Here is a 20117-nt window from a genome sequence, read left to right on the forward strand (position 1 = left end):
CGGCTAGCTCGTACTGCTTTCATCCAGCCAGGCGCTGGGCTTTAGGATTTCGACACTATAAAAAGGAAAACAAGCAACCTGGAAAGGGTCAACTTCATATTCTAATTGTCCAAGGAAGGGATCGTTAAGCTGAGTTGGCCCTGGCACTTGGTTTGCGTTTTACACTCTCGGCTCCCCAGCACTGTCCCTTCTCCCTCAATACGCTCTCGCTGTCCCAGCCCAGTTCTTCCACGGTTTTGTTTTTCGTGTAGGCAAACAGCACAGCTTGGACTTGCCTCGGCTTGACAGGAATGGACACATAATTTTCTGTTATATTGTTATCGGAATGCTGCACGCTTCAGCTGGCAAACAGATTGTCAAACATCCTCGAACAATATTTGCTCGGAGTGCAACAGAGAAAAGAAATCTAATATCTGCTTTTAGACCCGGCTCCTTCCTGATGTGCTTTGTTTGGTTCTCTTTGCGCACGCTTAACATTTCCTTTCTGTTAGAGCATACTCAACCAGAGCTGATTAATCGGATTCGTTATCCGGTGAGTGCTTGCTCATCTCTAAAAGCTGGCTGGACCAGGAGGTGAGTTTTTTCCTTATGTCCAGCTCCCCTCAGGGACACACACCCCTGTCTCTGCTGAGAGCAGCAGCTGGCACTGGGCTGAAAACCCCATGTGACAAATAAATGTTGGGTCACCGTGCCCTGAGAGGTACAGGTGGCTCGGGCAGGCTGCTCTTAGACATCCTCTTGGATCTCTTCAGCACGGGATGCAGCCCCTTGCTGTTACTGAATGCGAAATATCTCAGTTAGGATGCAAAACAAACCCGTTGCTTCGTTGGAGCCTGTTCGCCCAGGCGTCAGAGTCTGTGAGACTTCTGTGCACTCTGCTCTCGACGAAAGCTGGAGACAGCGGTGGTTTAACTGAATCAGTGTCGCTGTTTTAGCTCAAAGATGAAGTTTAATAAGGGAAAATAAGAGTTTAATTTGGAAAAACATCTTGTGGGCCAGGGGGCTGACCTTGTACAAGCGACTGCTGCCAAGAGGATTAGAGAGTTGTATGTTGTACTCAGAAACATACTGCGGACATGCCAGGCTTGGCACAGATGGGAAAAGCGGGCCGTTTGGTCCCATACCTTGTCTGAGCCTTGGACTTTTCACAGGGAGAGTCCCTGGGGAATAGTCTGGAGCGAGAGAAGGGGTCTTGCTATTGCATTAGCTAGCAATTTCCTCATCCTATAACGGGGGGACCCAAGCATTCCTTGCCCTCCTGGCTTTACTGTAATCCCTGGCACATCCCAGGAGCAGGTTGTGGACTGAGGTGGATGATGTCCTCTGCATGAGGAGAAGGAAGTAAGGATAGTCAGTTTTTTGGTTTGGGTTGAGCTTTGTCCTGCCTCTTCCCACCAGTCTGTGATCATCATCCACCCTGGATGAAGTTCGGGATTTTCCAGTCATCTGTGGAAAGGTTTATGCCCGCCCCAGCACCACCTAAAAAAAGGTGAGCAAACAGTTGAGGCACTTGCAGTCTCAGGCATGGAGATTTTAGTATGGTGAAGGTGATGGCACTGCAGGAGCCTGGATGTTTTAAGCTCCTGTTGTCATCACTGTAGTGAGGCATCTCCAAAGAACACCTCAGGTCCTTGGGTTTCAGTTGCTACTTCTTCCTGTCCATTGACTGGCTGATTCAGATCCTTAAATCAAAACCTCTCTGTCTCTTTCTCTCTCTTCAAGCAAAGCCATGTGTTTTTTCTGCACTGAATCAGTCCCTGTGGTGCCTGAATAGAATGGGCAAGCCAGCACTACTGACACTTGTAATTTCCATTTTGCTGAGTGGCTCCAGGTTGACATGCCAAGAATCTCGGTGTTTCAGATCAATGGTCAGTCAGGCTCTACTCTTATTTTATTATTATTATTTTTAATTTAGAAGATTAAAACATTTGTTGTCTTGCTTGGTGCTGACCATGAGGGTCTACCACAGGTGACCTTCTTGCTCCCTTGCCATCTCAAGCCTGACCAGCATATTTGAAATTCAGTTATTTCATTTATTTCCAAATGAGTTCAGTATTATGCTCTGTTTTTAGCATTCCTGGCCTGACAGATTTCCTCTTGTTATAAATTATTCTGTCTGCTTCAGCTGCATGCTTTTTCTCATTTACATTTAAGATAATGGAAGAAGAGTTGCTTTTGATGACATAAGTGAGCTAGATTTTGGGTTAGCATTATTATAAAATGAGAGTTCTGCCTGGATAATGTAAAATATTAGGGATTTTGAGGTTTTAGTACCTGTAAAGCACTGCAATGACTCGAAAAACTAATATACTTCTTCCCCATGAATTGACAAGACGTCTCGATGCATGCATGGAATGTGAAAGGCTCAAGGCTAATAGCGTTACAGGTCCCAACACATGCACTGAACGGTTTGATGTGAAATATTTACAAAACAAAAATATTTCAGTATTTGATGCTGAAGGTGGAGGGGGATAATAATCACACTCTAGATTGGTGTATTTATTTTATGTTGCCTGTGAGAGCTATAAAATGAGCTTTAGCCTTTGTGCTAGAGGAATACAGCAGCTCTCTAGCTCTGTATTGTATCAGTAGTTATATCCTATACTTACAGTAATATCTGAACAAAGAGTCTCTGCTGTATTTCAGAATCTGATACAAATTGCTTGGCTACTTATTTTTTTTTTTTCTTTCTTTTCCTGGTTTTCTGTTATGCTTTTGAGTCTTTTAATCACATAAGAATGTGTTCACATTTAACTAGACAGTAGGTACTTTTTTAAGATACGTGCATTAGACCAAGTCAGGCTTCCTTTTCTCTCTTTCTCTCCCATCTCCTTTTTTTTCACACGTTGAATATATGAATCTGTTTTTTCCCCCTACAAGAGACACGATTCTTTTACTCAAAGTATCACATTTCTGCTTTGCAGTGGCATCCGGCACTTAATTCTACTGGCATATATTTTACACAATGGCAATTAGTTTACAGGTTTTAAAAATCTCTAAAATCTATCATTTACTTGTCTCATTTCTGTGTTGTCCTACCTGCTTTTCTTTACCAGTTCCAACTTTTTATTCTGCTGCTGCTTGCGGGAATCCACAACACCTTTGTTGGTAGCCCAGGTGGATCAGGTGCAGTTCAGGCTTCCAGGTCAAGAGTACATGATTCAAAATCTCTAACACAGCAGCATCTTAATGTTCTTCTGTGTCTTTTGTGCTCTGGTTTGGACCAGTAATTCCTCTTCAGCACTTTCCTCTTTTCTTTGCCCTTTGTGTGCCAAACCAGGTGCCAAACCTGGGGAGGCAGGAATATGGCTTTGTGCTAAAATATAGTGCCCTTCAGCACCACTATTCACTTTCCTGTAGGTTTTTGATGTCTGTCTTTTCTGTGGGACTCATTCAAAACCCCACAAGGCCAGTGGGTATATTCATCCTCTTCCCAAGAACCAATATTAAACTTACATTGCAGTGTGCTGGTCTGAACTAGCCATTAGCAAGAATAATCTGAAAGCTGACAGGTGTGAAGCGAGAAAGCAGTGTTGAAGGTTTTTCCACCTTGTTCTTACGTATTGTCACCTTGTTATCAAGCCCCTCTAGTTAGAGTTTGAAACTGCACCTTGGCCAGAGCTGACCTGATGAGACTTGGCAGCTCTTGGTGGTGTTGAGTCAAACAAGCAGGGCTAAACTTCCTTCTTCGAAGCTGGATGCTGGTCCTTACAGCCTCTCAGCTTTGCAGTGTGACTTCTAAACACAGGTGACCAGCCATGACGACGACTTCAGCACCAGAGTCTTCAGCCTGGAGATCTTTGCATCTCCTTGAAATGATGCTGAGGCAAATTGCTGCATATTCAGCATCACTACCTGCACCCCAATGCCCTCTCTCTACAAAAATACTCCCACAATACAGGTAAGGGATGCTTGTGTGTCAGCCTTGGTAGGACGTGGCTGTGGTTTGGATAGTGTACTTTGTTTTGCCTGCGTCTTTAAGTGCCAAATGCTCGTATGGAAATGTTACCCAGTTTGCTTCAACTCAAAACTCCCCGTATTGCAGTTTGTTTATTTGTTATAAATCTGTTTTGCTAAAGCAAATGTGTTTTTCATAATATTAATGGCTCTTTCATTGTTAAAGCCCTCCGCAGAACACCAGATATCTATAAAACAAATTTAGATACCAGTCCTCTAGTTAAGCATTGTTTAGGCAGATCCCTGAGCCAACATGAATACAGCTATTAGAAGCGAGCTTTACAAAATATTGACGTTTCTACATAAGCAATAAAGAGTTTTGGAAAGGAGCTAAACAGTATTACGGTTTGTCAGGGAAACTGCTTTATTTCTTAAAGCAACTGAATATTGATATTCTCACAATGGAGTTTTGTCAGCTTCTTAGAATTTGCTTTTATGGAAGATTTTTTTTTCTGTTTAGCGCCAGCTTGTTCCCTCCCTTTCTTCTGTCTGTCCTGACAGGGCTGTAAGGTAAGCTGGCAAGTCTGGTGAAAGGATTGACTTAATCTGCACTATAAAATGCACAATGAGATGTGGCTGAGAGGCCGAGGCCATCTCTACCCTCTCTTCAGGAGCAGTCATTTACGGGAGAGGTCTTCACCCCACATCCACACTGAGGTGCGTGAGAGCATAGCTGAAGGACAAGACAAGACAGCCTTTCTCAGCATTTCCCTATTCCTGCTCGTTTGAATAATCAGCTCTCCTCAGAGCTCAGGCTGTTTTTCTTGCAGGAGCAAGAATAAATGGAATAAATAAATAACACAGAAGCCAATGCAGTCAGAGACTGAGCGGAGCAATTCCCCTGTAGAGAAAAATCACTTGGCAGCTTTGGAGAAGGATTTGGTTTTTCTGAATAAGGTTTGAAATAAACAGTGGGTTGTAGCAGGAGGAGAAAATAGACAGTTTTGGTGAAAGACAAAAGGTGAGCTTTTGCTGGCAGGTTTATCATCCCCTTGCTCCAGAGGATGCTGGAAGTGTGGTATGGGTTTGGCATTTATGGTACGGATGGCAGTCCCAGCTTTCAGCCTTCCCATTCATTTAGGACTGACTTTGTCAGTCCTAAAGTTGGCTAGATGAAGGGTATAAGCAGCCTGAAATCCACCTTTTGTATTTTGGGATTATATTTCCTTTTTTTTAAATTATTTTTTTTTTTAGTTGACCAGCCCACCCATGGAGCATGTTTGCACTTAAACCGCTGGGCATCGAGGCTCATTTGGATGCTCAGCAATCACTTGCAAACCTGAGAGAGAACTCAAACCCCGAGCCTCAGAGCAGCTGGGATTGAGGGATGGTGCACATAGCGTAAGGGGAGGTGCCCAGTAAATGCCAAAAGCAGCCTTTGTAACTTTAATATGCCAAATCAGATGGGAGGAAGGGAGGCCAGAAGGCTCCCACCCACCTCTCCACCCATGCCTCTCGCACAAGTGCGTGCTGCAGGGCTGGGGAGTTGCCATCTTGTTGTTCCAGCACATTGTCTGCCTGGGTTTGGTCGTACTCTGCTCTCTTGTTCAAGATAAGAGCACAACACAATCAGGTTTTAAATATTAATACGGAGATCACAGGAGTGTAGCTGGGAAGCACTGTATCACCGAGAATTGAAAACTCTAATCTGTACTTTTGAAAGCTGTCCAATTTCTTTTTTATTTACAGTCTTTGAACCATTTCACAAATTGGAAAGTAACTATCCAGCCATTTCACAGGCAGATTATGATATGTTTAAAGGAGTCCAAGGCATTTATCTGAATGCAATTGGCCATCTTGCGGCCCAGCACCGAGATTGGAGATATTACACACACAGATGAGCAGAGACTACTTGAAGATGATAGTTTGCTCATATTAAAGTTGTGCCTGAGCTTGCACGGAAGAAACATTTCAGACAGCAATATAAGCTGAGCGCTGTTGGCACCTGGAAGCACTCGTCGTGTTGATTGGGTAGGTCAGAAATTGCCAGGGCATGAATAGTCATTTTAGGGCTCCTGCACTTGCTTCCATTCATCCCAAGTGCAGAGGTGGAGAGCTGCTGGAGAAGGACTGGCTCCATCTGTCACTGCCTCTGCAGAAGGCTTGCAAGTTCTTTAATTAAAGACGCAGAAGTGTAGGTAACAAGCAGGAAACACACAAAGGAAAAAGTTACATCCGTCGCCAAATGGAGGGGAAAAATTATTTTCCCCCTTAGCAGCTACACACGTGCTCGTTTTGCATAGAAACTTACCTTTAAGTTTCAGCTCTCACGGATAAAACATACGTGGTTTAATTAAAAAGCAAAAAACAAAATGAAAACCTTAAAATCTCAGCCTCCAGTGAAACTCCCGAAGCTGTAAGCACAGCACTCACGTGTCTGTGCTCTAGCATGGTCTGAATGAAAAACTGACAGCACCTGCTACTGAAATCAAAAGCGGTTCCTCTAACAATGGGATACGGAGGAATTCCTACTGGGTTTCTCTTTAATAGAGTTTGAAGGATTCAAGTTGAAAGACAGTACATAAGATCTGCACCACTGGCTCTGATGGATGTAAATCATGCCAGGGGACAGAGATTGTTGTGGAGGTTAGAAGTTCACTCCATGCATTCAGTAATGATATGCAGCTGGTGTGCCCTTAAAAAGGGATTGTCTGCTTTTTTTTTCCCCTGTATGAAATAGCATGTGGATTATAAAAAATAGTAGTCAGATTTTATATGTTAAAATCCATGAATTCAAAATAAAAGCAACCATATCTGACAGTGATTTTGAGAAGGAGAGCAATAGAAAGCTAGATTGCCTAAAAATAGCTCTTGAACTCTCAAACCTATTTGATTAGTCCATTTGTAATAAATCCTGATGTACTGTCTATTAGATCTGCTCTTCTGTAATCTTTTCCTGTTTACCAGGCATCCTATGGGCATAGTTCATCTGCGTTTCTAAAAGCATTACAGAACGATATTGAAAAAAATGTAAGTTTTTTTTATGTCTTATACATGACGGTCCAGTTACTTTTCTTCCTGGCTGAATCAGAATCAGTTGCGAAGTCTGGAAATAGCAGTACGGCATCAGCGTACGAGAGGTCCACAGAGGTGGATTTGGCAGAGATCCTGGGTAGAAAAACAGGGCTAAGACTTTAAGTACTGTCTTTGGCCACTGAGACTGATTGAAAGGGACCATGGTGGAGGCAGCAGCTGATGCTCGTGTGCTGTAGGACTGAATTTCCTGTCCTGACTAGGTATGCTGCTGTGCTCTAGCCCCCTGCAGTTACAGGTAAAATGTTGAAATGAAGAAAAAAAAAAATCAGTTGTTTGGACTCATTTTTTTTCAGGCAAAATGTGAAATTTTTACAATAATAACTAGACTGCCTTCCACACAACTTGACCTTTCCGTACCAATTTGGTGTACGTAGTGAGCAGTTGATCACTGTCAGAAATGTGAAGGTTTGATTCGAAAGGGTTTGGACAGAGATGGGTTTTTGCCTGTTGGAAATTGGTCCCACGTGGTGGTTGCTTTTAATTCTCCTTGCTTGTATTTGTGGTGCAGCGAGAAGGGATGAGTTTGGGCAGATTGACTGGATTTGAACCTGTTGTGAAAATTTTGCACACTCGAGTTCTCATTCTTTGTCTTTTGGGTTAATTTTAAGCTCTCAAATGGAGATCCAGAGGGGGAAAAAAAAAAAAAAAAAAAGTGTGCTAAGTGATTCCAGCTTGGAGTGCAGAGAAACAGCTGAGTTTGCACCAGATCTTGGACCAGAGCAGAAAGTTTCTCCCTAGTGCTGGGAACTCGCTCAACATCTGGCCCATATCCATCGCAGCATCCATCCAGGCTCAGCAGAGCTGTTACATGCGGGCAGAGTAGCCTTGGGCACAAATCACGATCCCCTGCTAGGCGAGGTAGGAGAAAAAAATCCAGAGAGGATGTTTCCACTTGGCAGCAGTCCACAGCTGGATGGACCTTTCTGCTCTCAGATGCAGAAATGGACCTTTCTGCTCTCCTTTCTGCTATCTCAGATGGTAGGTAAGGATGAGGAAAAAAGGAACTATGTTAATCTGTAAGTATGCACTCATACTTTATACAACTTTTCCAGGGTCCAGGACTACATGCAGTCATGTTGTTCAAGACGATGTGATATGCTGAACACTTTGGGACCTTCATATATCTAATCTTTCTTCCTACAAATAGTTCTTTGTGAGCTTTTTGTCAGTCTCAGTCAATAAAGCTCCAACAACCAGAAAAACAACCCTCCGAAGTTGTTCACACACAACAGTGTGTGAACTTTTATGTTCACATATGACTCTGGCCTAGCTTACACAAGCTGCTCGCTGTGTGTGTGAGTACAGGCGAGAGCTGTTCAGACGTTTGATGTGAAGCCTGCTTGGCCTTCACTTGCAATAAAAAATAAATCATATTTTCTCTCAAACACGTGAAAGGAGCTGTACATAATTTCGGGCTAATCTGGCGTTGTTGATTCTTCATGCTGCAGCTCCGGGGTGGCACTGATGTGTGGCCCATGGTCTTCCTCTGGACATCCAGCCTGAGATGGTTTTGCAGGGCGATGTCTTCTGAGGCATGGGCTTGCTGTAACATTGCAGTATGTGGGAAAAAAAAAAAGGGACTATATTTATTTTCAAATGATTTTTTTTTTTTCTAGTGACTTTCAGAAAATATTCTGAAGTGTGTTTGAAAATGCCTGTAGAAAACAAATTCCCAGGAGATGCATTTATGTGCCAGGGAAGGGAAAAACAGCTGTGATATAATCCTCCAACTGCATTCGGTTTGGGCTTCTTCTTTCAAGACATGCCTAAGTCTTCTTATTGCTATTTAAATACAACTTGCACCATTGTTCAGAGGAAGAAATAAAAAAAAAGAAGTGGGCTGATGTAAGCAAATGATGCATTTGCCAAATACAAGAAGGACAACACCAGTTACAGGAGAGGGGAGACGTTCAGGTTTGTGCAGCCTTTCAGGAAGGAGCAGCGCTACGTTTGTCTTTGTGCAGCAGTTAATGTGCGTAAATAATTGCACACGCAGCCTGGACGTGCTCAAGAGGGTGGTTGGATTGCTTTATCCTCCCCCAAAAGTTGAGCCCCTTGGATTAGTTGTACCTCCATCACTAGAGAGCTGCCAGCGAGTGGCTCGGCGTGCACCACGTGCAGCGCAAGGAGCAAGAGGGGACTTTTGGCCACTGGTGCCCCAATGCATCTGCTCCAGCATCAGGCTGGGGAAGGCAAAACTCGCAGGAGAGTGAAGTCATCGGGGCTTGCTTGGACCTTGCTCACGAAATGTCAAGCGTGGTCTCTCCTTCTAACTACGTGGGCTGGTTATAGGCTGGATACTTCGGTGCAAAACAGAGCAAAAGAAAAATCAGAAAAGGAAGCTTGGGAGTGCTGGCAAATATGCATGCCTGCAATCGAGACCGCTTTGTACAGTCTTTTGTGATAGGAAAACACTCTTCAAAAAGCTGCCACCCATGGCTGGGAGCACCAGGAAGATGTGAACAGAGGAGAAAGCAGGACATCGGTGCTGGATTTTCCTGGTGGCCAATATGAAGTGCTGGTTGGTTGTGTGCTTGTCACTTCAGGCCAGGAAAGAAGAAAAGAAGGAAACGGAGAGAGAAAAGAAAGAGAACCTCATTTACATAGAGAGATTTTTTTTCCTGTGAGCAAATTCCTCCCATGACTTTCCCCTGGCCATGCAAAATTCCTCCACCAGGAGACTGAGCTCTGTGCAAGGGAAAAAGGAAAGAGGGGAAAAGATTGGCCACTGCTTTTTCTTGCCAGTAAATGTGCAGGGAATGGAGAGAGGTTCCTCTGGGAGTTGCAATTACTCCCCTGTGGACCTGGAAATGCTTTTTTTTTTTTTTATAGCTGCCACTCTGGTCTGACTGATGGCAAAACTTAGTCTTCTGCTCTTAGCGCCAGCTCTCTGGATAGCACAGGGGAGAAAAAAGTGAAGTATTGCTTTGGGGTGTCTGTGGGAAAGAGATGTTTCCACAGCCACAACAACCACACTTTGCTTTCTTAGGAGCACTGGGAAAATACCTGTCCCAGCACTGTGCTGGGGACCGTGCTTCGTGGGATCGAGCTTTGTAAAGTCTCATGAACGTTTGGGACTTGAGTGTAGGAGTAAAAACTGAGTCTTGCCTAAAACATGTTTTTAAACTCTTGATATGGCAAAACGTGGTGAAAGCAAGCAGTAAAATTAAAATAACCGAGACTATACGTTCCTGTTTGTAACAGTGTGGATGAGTTTTAAAGGTCACCACTCGTCTCTGGGCAAGGATTTTACTACTGAGTATTTTCGGAAGAGTCCATCTATTAAAATGACCTCAGGCAGTGCTGGTTTTCTCCAAGTTAAAAAATCACAGTTTGCTGGCAGCCTGAGATAATCTGGAGGTTTGATCTCTGGCCTGCGCTTAGGTAATTGTGCACAGGTTGCAGTCTTGGCGTGGTTTTGCTTGGATTTGAGAATCATTTACATGCAAATGATGCTGATCTCTCGTTCCTTCCCTTCTAACCAATTAACTTGGTTTTAAAGCACTCAGTTGTGTGAGCAACATCAGCAAGTGGCGGTGGCTCTGAAGCTGGGTGGTGTTGGTGCGTTCATCATGCTCACTGGAGCTTGTTACTGAGTTGAGGCACTGAGTAACCAGCCCTGTGAGCTGAACCCAGTGCCATCCCCTCCATCTCGCTCCTCGAGACCACTTCAGGTCGGCTCTTTTGGATCTTCTTATAATTTATGCTATGTAAATGGCAGAGATGTGTATTTTTACAGAGAGAAAGCCCAGATGAAGAGGGAAAAAAATAGGAAGAGCAGGCCCTCGAAGAGATTTTGGTACCAATGCCAAGGGGGTTTGAAAGATAAAACAACTTTTTTTTCTCCTTTTTTGTGACTGAAGGAAAATACCAGTAAGTCCCTTGTGCATAGCTGACACAGTAAACTTGCCAGGGCTATTCCAGAAGCAACATGCCACAAGGTATTCAATAATGGTCAGTGAAAATGAGGCTCAGAAATGCAATACCCCTGCGAGCAGGCTCCTGGGTGCCTGGGCACTTTGCTGCCTCTTCCATGGCCCAATTAGGGCTTAATACAACTCATTTTCAGGAACTCTTGCAGGAAAAAAAAAAAAAAATCTTTTAAGTTTCAGCTCGTAGTTACTCTTCTCTGTTGGGTGCTGGAGATTTGTTTCTATCTGCTTGCAAATGGCTCTAAGAATGATTTTAAGGGTGTTTTACCAGTTTTGCCCTTAAAACTGCATCTGCTCTTTCTCCTTGGTACTTCTGTGCCTGTGGTGTGTGGGGTGGCTCGTTTTGCAAATGGAAAGTAACTTGTTACTGCGTGACTAAAGGGGAGAAGAGCTGCAGGTAGTTATTTATCAGACCGATTGTTATTATGAAGACATAAAATACGTACTCATGGCAAGACCTGCCGTAGTAAAAGCAGACAATTTTTGCTGAAGTTCTCTACGAATTTCTGTCCTTCCTGCGATGTCAGATGGAAATCATGTGCCGCTTCGTGCTGTAGCACAGCTTCGAGCAGGACCTAGAAGATATCTGTCAATGTCTGCAGAATTTGGCTTTGTGTTTGTTGGAATCCGTTCAAACCCAAGGCTCTTAGTGGAAGGGAGGTGGCACGAGAAGGCTGGAAAGTCTAATCAGTGAGCTCTGTGATTGCTGAAATGTCGACATTTCCTAAACCTTTGAGCATCCCATGTGTGTGTGTGCAAGTGCACATGCAGAAACCACAGCCTCCCGTGCTGACAAGCCCTGCTGGAGAGTCTCCAGTCAAAGCCCTTAACCCAAATCAGTCCAAGTCCCTGTGAGCATTGTTGACCTGCATCTGAGTGAAGTGCCTCCCTGCAAGGTTAAAAACGGGGAAACTGGCGCAAAAGGCTGGGGGCTGAGCCACAGGTGACCGATGTTAACAGGGGGAGAAATACAAAGAGCAAGGAACTGATGCTAAAGCATCTGATATGCTATAATAGCAGAAGAAAAGAAAAGAAAAAAAAAATAGTTTCCTGAAGTCCTGCTGTCCACCAGCCTCTTGGCTCAGGTGGGAGACCAGATTTTGGATCAGGCTGCTTAGCCCACATCCAGTTTTCCTGGAAATCACGGAGCTGGTACTTGTAAGTGGAACATTTTCTGGAACAAAAGGTCCGATGCCTCAGAAAATTGTGTTTATGGTGCTTCTGACTTAGTTTTAAATTTTGCAGAGAGGGTTTCTCAGGCTTGGATTGATATTATCTAAGCCCAGAGCAAGCGTGCACTTCAGCTGCCACATTATTGATTATGCTGGGGCACGGGAACTGCTCACAGCACCATGGCTTTGGCATGAGGTAATTACTTAAATTACAAAAAAAAAAAAAGCTTACAGGATGGAAGATCTCCTGTTCCACACTAAAGGCAGTCATCTCTGTGCTTTAAATAGGTTGACTTGAATGAGCGTTTACCTGAACTCCAGTGACAGCAATATCATTGCACATTAATAACGAGTATTGCGTTAATAGCAAAAGCGGTCTGCTTCACCAGTCCTCGAAGAAAGGGAAGTCTTGGCTCTCAGGAGGTTGCAGTCTGAGCCTGCTCGCACAGCTGAATTGATACGAGGCTGTTCCTCGGGGCGAAAGGGTGATTCCTGCATTTAATTTTAATTTCTGGCTAGGCTGGCGTTCACACGTGGCTGTCTTTAATGTAGAAACTCCAATTCCTGTTGCTGGACGTGGTACAAGCATCACACTGAAAGATTTGTGGATGCTGGCAGAGACATCAGGGAGGTGTGGCATGGGAATTTGAGGGGGACTGAGAGCAGACAAGTCCTCCTTGGCTCGTTGTGGCTGTGTTGCTGGGGGGATTGGTGGGACAGCCGTGAACATCTGTTACTGACTAGAGTAGAAGTGTTATGTTGAGAGAAGCAGGAGGGTGCTTATCTTTGGGACGGGGGGAAAGCAGACTTCTGCACAAGCCTCTGCGCTTTGGGGTACAGCAGGGGTGGTAGAGGTAGCCAGCCTCAGCTTCCAGACCTGAGATTTCAGGTCAAACTGCAAAGAAAGCCACGTGAGGCTGCAGTCAGCGCAAAAAAACTTGGATCTAAACAGGAGGCAAAACAAGGTAATTAGAAGGTGGACATCATTCAATATTTACCACACTTAGCGCAGCTCTGGCAGGATGGAGGACGGGTTAATGCATTTCTAAAACAAGTTCGCCACCTCTTGCTGCTTGACTGCCCACCATTAGTTGTAAATGAAATAGCCTTTTGAGGATTAAACTCTTGAGGATTTGGCTGGGCTGACGTGTGCTTTTGTGCCTGCTGCGTGGCCAGTAGCTCGAGCTGAGCGCTGCTGTGGGGATGAGGCAGCAAGGCACGAGAGAGAAAACGAGGGACTTGCTTCAGAGAGCACCCATGTACTCATCCCTCTGTCTGCTTCGTTTTGGGGGGTTGGGTTTGTGGTGCAGGTTGTTTTTTTTTTTATTATTATTATACCATGGAAAATGTTTTCCTGTCCAAACCTGCTGGGTCTTCAGAAACACTAAAAAATTAAAAGCACTCCTGTGCTAGGTGCTCCCTAAAAGATGGAAAATAAGATTGTACATTAAAATGCCAGAAAGAAAAACGGGGAGGGCATAAAATGCTGCTTTATTTTCATCCGATGCTAGTGCTTTTGGAAAATCAGATGTGCTCCAGTGGTCATTACCCCCCTGTGTGCTTCCTTCACCGTGAGTTCGAGCATCTCTTAAAGGCAGCAAGCACCGCACCCGCTGCAGCTCCTGCTACGCCCTGCAGGGACAGCCTCGGGACTGAATCCACTCCACCTGCCTTTTTTCCCTCCGTCTCTTTAACCAGCTTTGGCTTTGTTTCAGGAATATCCACCTCAGGGGCGCTGGGACCGGGGAGCACCACTGCCAGCACCACGCCGCGGATGGCCACCAGCAGCACCGGCCGCCCCACCACCACCTCCGCCTTGGGCAGGAGGAACAGGAGCACCAGCACGCCGTCGCCCATGGCTGATGTCCCCGACGAAATGACCACACACCTGCCTCCTGCCTCCTCCCAGCTGCCCCCGGCAGGTGCAGAGAGCTGCGACCCCATGGAAGCCCGTGATATTATGTGGTCTCGTACCCGGCAGGGGCAGATGGCAAAGCAGCCGTGTCCCATGGGCTCCATAGGTAAGTCGAGAGGTGGCCTGACCACAGGCCCCTGTGGCAGACACGTTTTCATCAGTGGATTACGCCACAGCCCTTTGTCAGATCTGTACTTCCTTGGAGAAGTATGGCAGACAGCTGGCCTGGCTGAAGCCTCGATGTGCTGAGCACATTGTGCAGGAGCTTTGGCATCCCGAGCTCTGGCTGAAGGAAAGGAGAAGCTAATAACCTTTTGGGGTTGAGCTCGATGTGCTATAAGAAATCCTGCCTCCACAAGCTGTATACAGTACGCCTATTATCCCTGCTCTGGCTGTATTTGTAGCCTCTGGGCTCACTGACTGGGGTGTTGATGGCTGACACTTCACTTGTTTGGCTAAAAAAAAAAAAAAAAATCAACAACACACACACATTTTGATGAAGCTCTCTGCTTCACTGTTTGCATTTCAAAGGCCGTGGCTGGCCTTTCCTAGCACAGGTATTCCCAGATCATACTCCTGAACCACCACGAGTGATTTTTCAAGCTGCAGCCAGCATCCGGTGCAATCAGCAGGGAAAGCAGGGAGAAAACCAAGCCAACTCTTTCAAAATGGTTTATGGTTTATTGGGTTTTGTTCCTTTTCTTCTACTCTTCCCTCAGTTGTTTTCTTCCGAAAGGTTGCTTTTGGAGATTTTCTCTCCAAATTAAAACACAATGGACTGAATAATGGGCTCTGACATATGGTTTAGTTTACTGTATTTTAACAAATGCAGTTTTTGGGAAAGAGTTTATTATTCAAGCTAGTCTTGGTGTCCAGACCTGAGAACCAGCTTGCCAAGAAGAAATCGGAAGGTGGAGGAAATTGCCTGAAAATAAGGGCTGGAGGGATCTGGCTTGCAGAGGAGGCTCTATTAATTCTCCTCTCTATTGCCCTGGAGAGCCATTCACACCTGTGTATACAAATTCTGACTCTCTCTTGAATTCAGTGAAGTCAGGCTGATAAAATGTACGTCAAGGATGAGAGGCATGGAAAGACATCAATGGTGAGAGTAGGTAAAAAACATTTTTACTGTCTTTCTCAGCCCCGCTTGGTAAAATTAGGTGTGCAAAAGGTATCATGTGGTTCCCAGAGAGAGGAAGGGGTATTCTGAACTGAAGCTGTGAAAAGGGAAAGGAATGATAAAAAGGGAAAATGAAGGCTGGATGCAGGGAGCTATTTTCTAAGCAGAAGAGCAAAGGATTGGATGGAAATAGCAAAGAAAAAAAAAAAAAAGAACAAACCCAACATGTTGACAGGGGATGGTCTGGTGTAGGCAATAAGCCTTTCCAGTCTCTAATTTCAGTGATTCATGTGATTTGTTAAAAGCCACGGTATATTAGCAGTGGGCCTCTTCCCACTCCCTTTGAAGGCATCAGCAAACCCTCACTGTTTTTAATCGGCACTACTATCAGACCTAGTATGTAATTCACTCCCCCGTTGAAAAGTTTAGCTCTGCAGGGTAGAGCACTTTATAGGATGCAGAGTCTTTAATCTACGTACTGGCTTTCTTGCTTTTTAAAGTTCTTTAAACTGCATCATTTTGGACATGTTTTTCTTTGTCTGGAAGGGCCAGAGACTCTTTACTGTCTTTTGCAGCAGGGATCTGGGAGGTATTTGCCAAACAAAACTTTCCTCTAGAGTCCTTCTTAATGGTCAGGGGTGGATGGTAAAGCCCGGCATTACATCTTAGCATTTTTAGCATTTAAACTTTTGCGTGGTTCCACCCAAACGGTTTAATGATGATTCAGAGCAGTAAAACCTTCATAAAGCAGCGGGGGGCAAGGAAGTCAAAGCTCGGGGTCTGATACTGAGGCACCAGCAGTGGGGCAGAGCAGGCAGAACGGCCAGCCCAGCACTTGGGGTGCTGGCTCAGTGGTTGAGATCCAGCTTCAGTTCCTTACTCCCTGGGAGCTTTCCTATCTGGCCTGAGGCAAAGACGTCTGTCCGTAGTCTCCATTAGGTGAAATGGAAATGCTATCCCTGCCCTACTTCATTAGTCTTCTATGCCTGAGAGCCCTAAGCAACAAGGTGATGGGAGATGAGAGCACTGAGACGAGTCAGAGGCATCCTGCTGAGGTCCCAAGCACTAGTAAGCTCCCAGGCTTCGCGTGATGTTTCAGTCGGTGTGACATGAAGCCTGTGAGATGGAGCCCTGTGGGGGAAATTCAGGTGGTAATTCTGAACACGGTGCCTTTCCTGTTCCAGGTGTTGCGACTTTCCGATGTCTTGCACCAGATGGGATCTGGGAGCCCCAAGGACCAGACCTCAGCAACTGCTCTTCTCCCTGGATCAACCACATCACTCAGAAGGTAAAACCTCCTCCACATGTTGACCATGCCACGTGTGTGCAGTGACCTTCCAGAGGCCCCAAAGTCACCAGCAATCACGCTTACAGCATGAGCCGTGTGTAGTAGCTAAGTATTGCAAGGAGGAAAAAAAAAAAAAAAGACTGTAAAAATGTGATGGATATTAAGGTAAAGAGGGTGAGGGAAGGAAAAGGAAATGGGCTGGAGAGTGGAATTAAACTGGAATGAATGCTAGTTCTTGTTTGTGGCAAGAAAAGGAGGAAGAGAGAGGAGGAGGCAGATGGACATGTGGAAAGTGCCGACAACGCAAAAGGAAACTTTCCCTTTCATCCGTCCCCAAGGATTTTCTCCCGCCATGCAAGCACAGGATAAACCCCGTAGCTGAAATCTTTACCAAAGAAAGGCAGGCTCAGTATGAAATGTTTGTGCTGCGCTACTGACTTTCTGTTTTTAACTTCTTCCCAAATTGTGAAAGCAGTGGTGGAATAGAAAACAATGCTGCAGTAATGCATATCTTTTGACTTCTAAGTCCCTTGATGAATGTTTTGTAGCACTTCGTCATTTATCAGTGTTAAAAGTGCATTAACATGTGACAATGGAAGTTCAAGACAAGCAGAGCTTATTTGGTAGCAATATGTTGAACATTTTTGTTATTAATGCACAGTGGTGCTTTCAGCTGATTTCATTACAAACAGAGACCAGATGTGTGTTTACGCCATAGAGTCTGTGGGCTGAATCCTTATTATAGCAATTTGGGTGGATTTATTCACTCCTTTAGCCGGAGCAAGAGATTCCCAGTACTGCAGGCTAGCCGTGCTGCGCTCTGGGAGAGCTCGTGCTCGCTGGTGAATGGGATGGGATGACCCTACAAATGGGCTGCCTGTCTTTCTCCTCCCTGTCCCCCATCTTAGTTGAGGCTCATCAATCTGTGACCGACTACCCCTGCTCAACTTCAGCTGGATTTATACCCATACCTCCCCCAAAATAGGGGAAGACATTGGTTAATGTGGGGCTGCTGTGGGACAGCACAGCCATTAGGAAGCCCCTGGTCCTTCCCGGTGCTTTTGTCCCACACAGGAGGTTGGGCAGCTCTCCTGCCATATGCTAAGGCTAGCTGATTAATAAAGACTGCCTTTGCTGCCATTAGCAGCTGTGCAACTCTTGTTTTATGACCCACGTACTTATCCTGGAGGGGTTAATATTACTTACTCTAGCCATAATTCACCCAGGCAGCTGGGAGACCTCTTGCTGCTCGGTGAAGATGGCTAGGCCGTTAGCCATTAGCAGAGGAAAATAATAGCCTGCACTGATGAAATTTCCATCAAGGTTAGGCTTATTTTATTTGAAACCACAGCTATCATTTGCCTAACAAATGAGGCACATTTAATTTGTTACGTGCTTTCAAAAGAGGCTAAAATTGAAGAGCCAGGTTTTCAGAAATGCTGAGCAGGCCACAACAGGGAAGGATTTTTTTTTTTTTTGGAGGGGGAAGGGTAGGAGGATATTGTTTTTCTGGAGAAATTTAACTACGTTCGGCTTTGGGGACCTTTCATCAGTCAATGAGAAGACTAGGGGGATCTGCCAAACAGCTCTGGATCTAATGTTTTGGTGCATGTGTGGGAATTTTCTGGGAACTTAGGACCCTGTGGCCCGACCACTATGGAGATCTGCCTCCAGCCTTTCCAGGAGTGCCTTATGAGAGGAAAGCCATGCCAGGCTTACCTAGAGGCTTGTGTTGGGGTTTTCGTTCAGTAATTCTTACAGCAAACAGAATTTTAAATCACTTTGGAAATAACCAATAACCACTTGGTGCCCCTGCCTGAGTAAGGAGATTGGAAATCATCACTGGCCTTAGAGTTGGAGACTGATTTGTTCATAAATTGGGCACTGGATTTACACATCCCCAGTCTGGACAGGACAATTCCCTTGGTAGGGATGGTAGGGGAATGCCATGCTTGCATTCACATCTCTGTAGCAAAGGATTATTACTTCTTTTCTTTCTCCTGCTCTGCTCAAACCGTACGCTGGGTGTTTGCCTGCTTGCATCACGGTATTAGGTTTTACAACCCTCTATTAGCTTCCATTAGAGTTATTGTGCTTGATGGAAGATCAGAACAAATGTCTGCTTCAGCAATTCATTGGCCCCCTGACATTTACTTTAACTTTATTGTTGGTGCCTACCATGCCCTCGTACTGTAGCAGGAGAATAAACTTGCCAGTGCTATTGAATTATGCACTGCTGTGTGGGTTACTTCCAGAGTCAAGCAGTAAAAGGAAGCAAAAAGGTCAGCTTGGATACATTGCATCGCCCTAATCATGAGGTCATACGTTCAGCCTCAGCCTGTTTGTTTTATCTCTTACTTCCATCAGTACTGGCCTTTGCATACTCTGCAAGATGCCTGAAAATGTCTTTTCCTCACTGTGACTTTCAGTGGAGGGTCCTCCCACTAAGCCCAGCTTCGAGGCTCTGTTTTGTAGGATAATAAGAAGGATCTGCTTGGCCACGTATGACAGAAAGAGTGGGGTTTTATGGAGGATATCACCACCTCATTGTTTCCAGGCCTGAGGGTGAAGTCACAGCCTTGGTGACACCCCTGTGAAATCCTGCATCCAGGGTGCTTTTGACTGTGTTGAGGGTACTCCAAGGTACTTGGTGCAGCAGGTGCTACAGCTCTCAGATATTAATTGGACATTAATTGGATTTGGATGTCAGCTGGAGTCACACTTTCTTTAGAAAAAAAGAGAAGGATGGTAGATATGCTCTGACCCTGTTGTGTGAACGCATGTGCAGAATGAAACCTCTGCCAAGGAAACAAAACGGCCACGAAGTCTTTGCGGTGTTGGAAGTTGTCCCACAGCCCCTGTTTTGGCCCTGATGAAACCTGTCAGATGTTTGTCCCCCCAGAAAATGACCTCATCTCCATGGCCTTTAAAGCTGGCTGGTCCATCTGCATGCCTCTATTTTTAAAAATCCTAGTTCAGTCTTTCATACCATGTTTTCTTGTTTTTTTATATCACTGTCTGCCCCAGGCTGCAGGAAAATATTTTTGCCATTATGCCTGCTGATGTTTCAGCACATTTGCTCCCGTACCCGGCATCTTTCTTATTTCCTGTGATTTTTCTTTCCTAAAGTCATCTTCTCTGCAATTTCCCTCATTTTTATTCTACCATCCTCTTCTTCAGTCATTTCCCTGTGAGAAAGGTAGGGATGAAACAGCAAGCACGCCGCAGAAGGGTTGTTGTTAGTCCTTCCAGACAAAACTCCCTATTTCTCTTCCTTGGAGTATCTGAAGCAGGCAGGAAAACATGCCCTACCCAACAACCATTACTTCACAGTCTTTTCAGTTGTAATAATATGAGAGACGGCGGTATAAACTAGAAAAATGTTAGCGAGGGTTGCACAGCATGGTTTCAGGTGTGCCAGTGCTCATTTGTAAATCTGGACTGAATGCTGCCAGCATGCTCAAATGAAGAGGGGAGCATTTTTTGACAGAGCTAGGGAAGTATGGGTTTGTGTGCTTAGATTTTTGGCAGGAAACACATTCTCTCTCCTTCAAATTAGCATTCTAAGACCAGATTTAAGCAATTTGCAAAAGGCTAAAAACCACCCAAAACAACCAGAAATTAAATTTAGTTTGAACAGAATGTTTTCTTTTATCCCACAATCCTTTTTATTTTTAATCTTAATTTTTTTCACAAT

At 44.9% G+C, this 20117-nt stretch overlaps 1 protein-coding gene across 23 annotated transcripts in view; it reads left to right on the forward strand.

Annotated features, from left to right (window-relative positions):
- Nucleotides 1-20117, forward strand: part of ADGRL3 (adhesion G protein-coupled receptor L3) — a 524429-nt gene that overhangs the window by 401716 nt on the left and 102596 nt on the right. For all 23 annotated transcript variants that reach the window (XM_038178121.2, XM_072037083.1, XM_072037080.1 and 20 more), the window contains 2 exons: nt 13813-14118; nt 16317-16420. In XM_038178121.2, the coding sequence (XP_038034049.1) occupies nt 13813-14118; nt 16317-16420 (410 nt within the window). The remainder of the gene's footprint in view (nt 1-13812; nt 14119-16316; nt 16421-20117) is intronic.

Source organism: Anas platyrhynchos, chromosome 4 (genome assembly GCF_047663525.1).
Source record: "Anas platyrhynchos isolate ZD024472 breed Pekin duck chromosome 4, IASCAAS_PekinDuck_T2T, whole genome shotgun sequence".
NCBI lineage: Eukaryota > Metazoa > Chordata > Aves > Anseriformes > Anatidae > Anas > Anas platyrhynchos.